Genomic DNA, 8,354 nt, shown 5'->3' on the forward strand with positions numbered 1-8,354 from the left:
TGCCCTGACTTTAGTGCGTTCACCAGAGTTTCGTGCGTTTATTTGTTCCATTTAAACAGTATACATTTGAAACCAAGAGGTTGATCTTTTTTCCGAGTCTAAATTCTAAGTCCAAATGGTTTTCAAAAACGATTGATCTTATTTTTTTGGTCCAGTTTTTTTAGGGAATCACAAATAAGAACTACCGCTTTGCTACCATCACAAGCTCGAACAAAAACTGTTTTCTTTTCAAAAATCTTGTCGCCCAAAACTAATCTCTTTCTGAGGATCTGCTGAAGTGATTGCGTCATCGTTAAAACGAAAATTCTTAGTATTTATGTTGAACCTACATCAAGTCAATTCGGATTTTTTGGTTGGGAAAAACCGCACAACACTGATAGTAGCTTCAATCAATCTGTAATGCTATTCTCGAATCTTGTAATCAATTTCGTACGATAAAATTGAGAAATCAATTTTCCCAAAGTCCCTATTGGCTATCAATGCTTTTTTTCACTTTTAATCTTAATACTTAAAGAGCGATGTCAGAAATCTAAAGGCATTTGTTGACAGGTATTATAGAATATAGCAAAGATGTTGCAAAAAAGTACTGGAGAAAAATCTGTCTATTGGTTTTCAGTACAACAAAAATAAAATTAAAAATTAAATTTATTTTATTGGAGCTAACGATGCCAGCGGACACAGTTGTTATCTTTTTTGCTCCTGAATTAGCTCATTTTGTATTTAAACTTTGGTTACGTTTGCATCTTCAAAAGGGAAAGTCCAAAGGATTCTAAAGTTTGTTTTGTTGTTGAGTTGAAGTTTTATTTTCAGTTTGTTTTTAGTTGATGAAGCAAATAGACATGTTTTCTAACTTGATTAACTAAAACTCACACCTTATTTGTACGTGAAATTTTGTAAAGAAGACCGGAAAAATTCGAACCCATAAAACTTATGAGATATAATTAAACGGGTATCGAACTAATTGTGTCAGCGTTCGATGACTTAATCAGTGATTGATTGGAGCACTGTTTATTCTTAAAAAATTTAAAATTATGAGATCAATTGATAGATAAAAAGTCGTTCATGAAGAAATTCGATATGCGAGAATTAGATTTGAACACACATTGAATGCACCAGAAAGTTTACCAGAAATATCCCCAACGAGTATACTTTAAAATGTGTTGTTTAAACACAAAATTTGCACTTGGTTGCCTCAAAACCAATTTGTAATTAAGTTTGAGTGAACCGTTTGCTCTCTAAGTCTAAAATGCCTAGGAAAAATTGATCAAAAACAAGATATTCGAAACACTATCTGTAATTTCTAAACTTTTCGGAACAAAAAATAAAAGCGAATCGTCGTAGAGGCAATAGAGTTTATATCTTGATCAGACATTCAAAGATTCACGCTTTTCAAAATCAAAAATTCAAGCGCAACAAAAACTTTCATTACAATGGCAATCAATCCTGTTTGACTTGTTATGAAACAAGATTCACTTTCTGTTAGAAAACGATAATGAGCTCATCTCCAGATTATACTGGAGGCACAATAAATAAAAACTGAAAGCTATGCATGTAATACACAAACTAATCTGGTCCCTATTGTGTGAAAATGACGTGAAGATAGTCTAGTTTTCGAGTTTTCGTTCTCTGTTTACCTGCTTAATGGAAAAAACAAAATTTCTACTTGCAAATCGTCGCTTCTCAGGTTTTAAGCAAACATCATTTCGGATTTTTTTTTTCACTAAGTGTTTTGTTCTTGGAAATAATTCGACGCGCTAAAAGTGAGCACCATTGAAATATTGTGTCGTCTTTGAGCACAAAAGTCTTAGTAAAATCTCATAGATAAGTTTGAACGCACGAATGTTTGAACATAGTGAACCCCGGAGCTTGACGACAGAGCAAATGAGCGCGGAATAGGTTTAAATTCATACTGTTTCTCTGGATGCCCAGTACTCTGTTCATGTCACAATTTACAATGGCAGTCTTGATTTGGAATTAAATTTTCTGCTTGAAAATTAATGTTCTGCTGAAAAAACGTTCGGCTTAACTACCGCCAACAAGGTTTACTTTATATGCAGTTCGAACTTCCGTGTGGGTACTTGTAACAGTTAATTTGCGTAGCAAGTTGTAACCACTGAGCTTAATTGGGTCTTTGTGGTAATTATCTACAACCTAGCTTAAGAATAAAGAGTTTGCATTTTACTACAGTAATTACCAGTTTTAAGCAATAAAAGTTTGTCTTTATGCTGCTCTGGTTTAACTCAGGCTCATGAGTATTTTTCAGTCTACACGGGATAAATTTAGCATGTGTGAATTCTATGATCTCAATATAATCAAAATGAAGACCCACTGCACATAAAGAAACTTAAAATAATCTAGAGATGCAATGTTTCAGAACTGAATTAATTTTTTACCCTTGAAATGTGGTGGTTCAGCGATGAAATGCTCTGAGACTCAAGTTCGGGCCTTCAGTGCACAAATTATTTGGAGAAACCAAAAATGGAAAAAATGAATCTCATGGTTGATTCAGCACTCTTACTAGAGCGCTCTCGTAAGTGAAAACATTCTACGTAGAAAACCTTAAATCACTTGTGTTCAAAACTCGCAAAACCTCGGATACAGGAAAAACAGCATCCAGCATTTTGTCATGTTTTGGAAAAACCTAGGCCAGGAATCATATAATTTTGCCGAAGTTAAAAAAATGCGCTACAATAGCTGTTTGAAGGGAACCGTTTTCCAACAGTATATCCACTGACTACGTTTTTTATGTAGTTACTTACCAGCTACTGAGACCATATACCACAATAATCCCCCTATTATAATTATACTTGAAATGAGAATATTATGAATATGTTCTGCTTATTTTTTTATAAGAATGTAAATTTGTCTGGAAATGAACTCACGAATGTCTGATGAACTAATGAAAATCTGGACTTGACTGAATTTAGTTCAGGACACTCATTTTTGAACGCACAAAGAACGCGTACAAACTTTTAAATTTACTTTTCGCGGTTTTCAGTTTACTTTTCAGTCAAAGTCTTCTTTTTCAGTTGTTTTTACCAGAATTTTACCAAAACTTCTCAGGTAAACCTGAATAAAAACATTTTGCTTGAACTGTTCAGGATTTTTCTTCAGGTGTTGTATAGTCATATATATTTCTTCAAAGTTAAGCCAAAGATGCCTGAATTTTCTAGGTAAAATTCAAGTAAAATTTAGGTACTTTCAGGTGTTGTTCATGTGAGAGCAAATTGCCTTAACGGTCCATTTAAATACAAGTGTTTTTTCTTATTCATAACTGGTCTTTCTTTAGAGTGAATTCACTGAAGTCCGGAAAAATCGGGTTTTTTTTGTCTGACTCGGTCTGTACATAAGCATGGCAAAGGGCCAATTTGAGTTGCAAGATGATGGTTAACTGGTGGACCACCAAATGACTTAGCAACTACTATACTGTCTTAATAGACTGAACAACGCGCCACTCCAGAATTTTTACGCCTCGACGAAAACGTTAAAAAGTTTATTCTAATCAGAGCACCGATGGAATTCTCGAAGTACCAATCAGCTTCTCAGAAAAACAAGTGCAGGCAATCTAATGGGATCAGAGTCCTATAAATCTAGGCGTGAAACTGACCAAAACAATGTAAGATGTTGGATGCAACTTTTCCTGCGTTCGACGTTTTGCAAATTGTGTACTGAATTGATCTGAGGTTTTCTTTGTGGAAGGCCTTCACTTGAGTGAGCACTCTAGTAAGAGCGCTTAGTCAAACATGAGGTAATTTTTTTTTTGGCATTCTTCTTTCCATTCAAAAAAATTCGTCCGCTCAACGTGAGCTCAAAAATTCTAATGTCCAGACTTTCGTGCGTTCATTTTTCTTTCCAGACCGTATAACTTTGAACGCACGACGCCCCCTTGTGCTTTCATTTCGGTCTGGATATATCAATTTTCGGCCGGGCACCTCAACCTGGATATGCAATAATCAGCTCTGTATAATTTAAACTCAGCCTCGTGAGGAGCTCCTTAGATCTGATCAGATATGCCTTTTCCAGAGACTAGTTGGTTGCTGATCAGATGAACACAACCAGCCACCAGCGAATCAACCCCTCTTATAGCAGAACTAAGAAAAACGAATGTTCAGACCGAAATGGCCTCTGATCAGACCGTCCCAGACTAAACCGACCTCTGATGAGACCGACTCAGACTGAATTGTCCTCTGATTAATTTGTCGTGCGCTCGAAGCTCCTTGTACGCTTAAAGTGTGCTCGAAAACTTCCTCTGATCAGCACTGCTCTTTTGAGTTTCATTTGATGAATAGAAATGTCTGATATCAACGCTAACAAATGCTTTTTGACTTGACCAGTTGAACTGTTTTATTTTTCAGATCAATTTTCTGTTTTACTCAGGGGACATATCAAAAGAGCATGTTTGATTTTTCTTTCTAGAAATCATTATAAAAATTGTTAGAGCTCTTCGATGTTTTAATCTTGTTGTCATTGTTCCCCCGGGTGTCTCAACCCGTGTTGGTATGTACACCACAGCGTGGAACAATTGGGTCTGTATACCCTCAGCGCTCGACCAAAGTTGGTGTAACCAGAACCGATTTGGTTCGAATACCGACCTGGACACTGTCTTAAAGTTTATTTGTTTTTAAAACTATTTTGAATATAAATTCAAAGAAGAGATGAAAGAGAAGAAATTTTTATACATTTCAATTTTTTGGGTTGCTTAGTGTGTTTTTAAGACGATAGTGAATGTTTTCGTTCTTTTAATCCCTTCTTTTCTACTTTACTCTCCGGGAGGTTTTCCAGTACCTCCAAAAGCTGCAATTGGATGGCACAATTGATACTTGTTGAATCCGTCCTTAGAGGTATACTCCTTAACTGAGGGAATATTTTCAAATCTCTCCTTGTATTTGATCAACTGGTCACATCCATCAAGAACTGTTGGTTCCAGAACTAAAGCGGGGGAGAAATGATCTTGGTCGTTCTTTGAGAGCATCAAGGCAATCAATATCATATTTGTATTTATATGAAAAGTGCAATCAGAGAAAAAAGTCTGGAAAAAACATCTGATCAGGGGAAAAAATTGAAAAAAGGATATGATCAGGCCCCGGGTCGAGGTTTGACAGTGAATTTTCGTTAGAAATGCGGTAAAAAAATAAATTTCACGACGTATTTCTTAAATCTTTCTGTGGTGAATGCGGTGAAACGTGTTGGATTATATATTTTAACAGCGTTCGCAGTATTTCTACAAAAAGAAGCTTCCGTACACGGGTTGCAACCTCTTACCTCCTACATGCCTTCAACTTCCTATCCTGTTCCACTGCGCCAACTGTCACTTACTTCTCTGATATTTCTTGTGAATTAAAATCAGATTGGGTGAACGTTGGGAAGAAATTGCGGTGAACTTTTGTAAGAAATTCGGTGAAATTTGCGGTGAATATTTGTAAGAAATGCGGTAAAATGATGTGAATTATTTCTTTTTCACCACATTCACCGCTTTCACTACAATTCTTATTTTAATTTGCCACAAAAGTCGAAGCGTCGAATTTTTATTTTAAAAAAGTTGATTTTCGCAGTGAATTTTTGTAAGGAATGCGGTGAAATTCGGTGAAATATCTTTATTCAACGCATTCACCGTAATCACCGCATTTCTTATAGAATTTTGCCCAAAGACCTCAACCCGAGGAGGAAAAATGTGAAAGACATTATATCTTGGAAAGAGTAAGTAGACATTAATGAATTTGGAATCTGATCGAAGATTAACTTTAATTCGAATTTATCAAAAGTTAACCAGGTCGTAATTCAAAAATGCATCTCCCTATTATTAGAAATTCCAAGCTTAGTTTTGGCTGTCAGAAGCACTTTCTTCACAGCCCTTTGTTTTGAGACTTTAATGTTGTTTTTCAACAAAACAATGAATTTAATATAAAATTTAGCTTAAAAAATGAACTAATAGATTTTATAGCTAGTATTATCTCTATTTTCAATTTTTCGACAATTGCCGATGTTTAGCAGTTACACGACTAGTTGGCCAATAAAAAATCATTAAGCACGACATACCATCACAATACTGATCAAACGTTAGATATCCGTTGCGAAAAACTGATTTCCTTTTGATCATCAAAGCAAAATTATTTAAAGCTTTAATGAAAATAGAAATAAGACGCAGCCCGACTGAGCTAAAAACTATATCCAAAAAATCGACGGAAAGTCTAACTGTAGTTAGTAGTATTTTTATGCATTTTAATCTTAAAGGTGAGCTAGAAGATAATTATACTGATAATTGATAAGCTATTATTGTATTTGCAGCTTTTGAAAAAAAAACATGGTTACTTTCTATCTTCGGAAACTGTGATAGTTAGTAGGGACATTGTCAAATCACAAAAATATGCGGTTTCAATTGTTAAACTGTATATTTTTCCTCAGTTGAAGCAATAATTTTAGCTTCTAAAAATACTATTTTTTTTGGTAAACAACAACTTAAAATCGGCAGAGAATTGTTACAGCTTTGAATTTTGGTTCAAAAAATCAGCTGAGAACGAAAAAAAACAAGGACGATGTTTGCACTTTTTTGCACGTACCGTTTTGAAAAAGTTGTTTCCTACATTTTATTCAAGAAATTCAGAAAATGAGGTGAATTTTCACGGCATTGATCAGTGCTGAGTTGTTTGTAATTTTATCAACTGGCTCTATTTCTCTCCTTCTCTTTTCATTTTGTAGATCAGAACAATCTTTTGAGTCTAAATATCTTTTGTCTTGCAATATTTGTCAGCTTTGGAAGTTTTTTCACTTACAAAGGTAAACTGACCCCCTATGTTTTGATCCAAAAAATGTTTGAGAAATAACTTTCGCTTTGATAAGTTAATTGGGTACCCGGAGCTTGGTGGCAGAGTAAATCAGCTCTGAATCAGTCTAGAGACATTCTGTTTTTTTGGGATGGCCTCTGTTCATGTCACAATTTACAATGGCCAATCTGATTTTTGAGTAAAATTTATTTCATGAAAAACAATATGATCAACGTAACTCCCGCGAAAAATGTTTGCTTTATACGCGATTCGAACTTCCGCGTGGGTACTTGTAGCGTTGTAACCAATAAGCTAAATGGGCGTTGTGGTAATTGCCTACACACTAGCTTATGCATCAATAGTGTGTATACTACTATAGTAATTACCAGTTATAAGCTACAAAAGTATGACATTATTCTGCTCAGACTTAATTTTGGGGTATGGGTAATTTTCAGACTATACAGGATGAACTTAGCCTGGGCGAACTCTATGGTCTCAATATAACCATAATGAAGAAAAAACTTCACATAAAGATACTTTAAATATTCTTGAGATGCAATGTTTCAGAACTGAATTAACTTTTTACTCTTGAAATGTGCTGGTTCAGCGCTGAATTGCTCTGAGACTCAAGTCCGGGTACGTTAATTAAGGTTTATTGCAGAAAAGACTGCCTGTATGAAATTTGCAGGTAATTGCAAAAAGGCGATGGAAATTTGTTTGTTTGTTTCTCATGTAATACTTTATCGCATGACCACAAAAATATGTCCTCCTATGTTGGGAAATGAGCGAAAATGAAAACAAATTCTGTCATAAAAAGCGCCAATAGGTGCAGCCTCAAAATTTTCGGAAAATGCAAAACAGAATCATTTCTACCTAAATAGGCGTCGAGCATTGACCATAAATGGAAATCAGGATACTTCATATCACTTCCAAACAGCCATTCCTTGTCGCCCAAAAACACATCGAACTGTTTGAACACTTGCCTCGCCTGCGCAATTGCAAATTCCTTCATAGTCTCAAACCTGTCTCCACTGTAGCATGTTAAGAAGAAGAAATAGTGAAGTTCCAATTTTATGACGTCAGCAATTTCGTCAATTTTTGCTTCCTCTTGAGGTGTTTGACCAGCCAGACCATACTTCTTGCCCACGTATTTCAAAATCGCACCGCTTTGGGAAATTGTAACATCCTTATCAATATAATACGGCAAATTTGGGAAGTCGAGCCCGAGTTTCAATTTTCCTTCCTGCCAGCTGGGGTGGAATTTGCCCATTTTCGGGTCCATAAAGAAATTTTCGAACTTGTAGGGCACATTGTTGTGGTGTAGAATCATCCGGATTGGTTCGACCAGACCCCGGATGTCCCAGTAACCGATCCGGATAAGATCAGACTGTTCAGATGAAGTTTCAGCCTCGCTCGACATTTCAGACACCCAGTCCTGTTTGATATCAATTAATGAGAGCAAATTCGAACTTTAAATTGAAGTTTTGTGTTTCACACTTGCTAGCTGAAGTTTTGTGCAATCTTGTTAACAATATTTGAGTCAGTTAAACATTTGTTGACCTGACGTTTTCATTATTGAGAGAAAAGCTGATA

The 8,354-nt window shown here is 35.6% G+C and overlaps 1 protein-coding gene across 1 annotated transcript; it reads right to left on the reverse strand.

The window, feature by feature from the left end:
• Window positions 1–4,627: 4,627 nt before the first annotated feature.
• LOC142355515 (glutathione S-transferase class-mu 26 kDa isozyme 7-like) lies at window positions 4,628–8,354 on the reverse strand. Its single transcript, XM_075407647.1, has 2 exons — window positions 7,635–8,354; window positions 4,628–4,929 (listed from the first exon to the last, which is right to left on the reverse strand). The coding sequence occupies exons 1-2, from the start codon at window positions 8,179–8,181 to the stop codon at window positions 4,760–4,762; spliced, it is 717 nt and encodes a 238-aa protein (XP_075263762.1). The 5' UTR covers window positions 8,182–8,354; the 3' UTR covers window positions 4,628–4,759.

Source organism: Convolutriloba macropyga, unplaced genomic scaffold, assembly GCF_964194025.1.
Source record: "Convolutriloba macropyga unplaced genomic scaffold, txConMacr16.3 SCAFFOLD_955, whole genome shotgun sequence".
Classification (NCBI taxonomy): Eukaryota; Metazoa; Xenacoelomorpha; order Acoela; family Convolutidae; genus Convolutriloba; species Convolutriloba macropyga.

Bases quoted from the DNA above. Each gene is read 5' to 3' on its own strand.
- LOC142355515 (XM_075407647.1), bottom strand. From the start codon at position 8,181: ATGTCGAGCGAGGCTGAAACTTCATCTGAACAGTCTGATCTTATCCGG. The intron at 4,930-7,634 runs GTAGAAATGATT...CCCCCGCTTTAG, and splicing joins AATGCTCGACGCCTATTTAG to TTCTGGAACCAACAGTTCTT.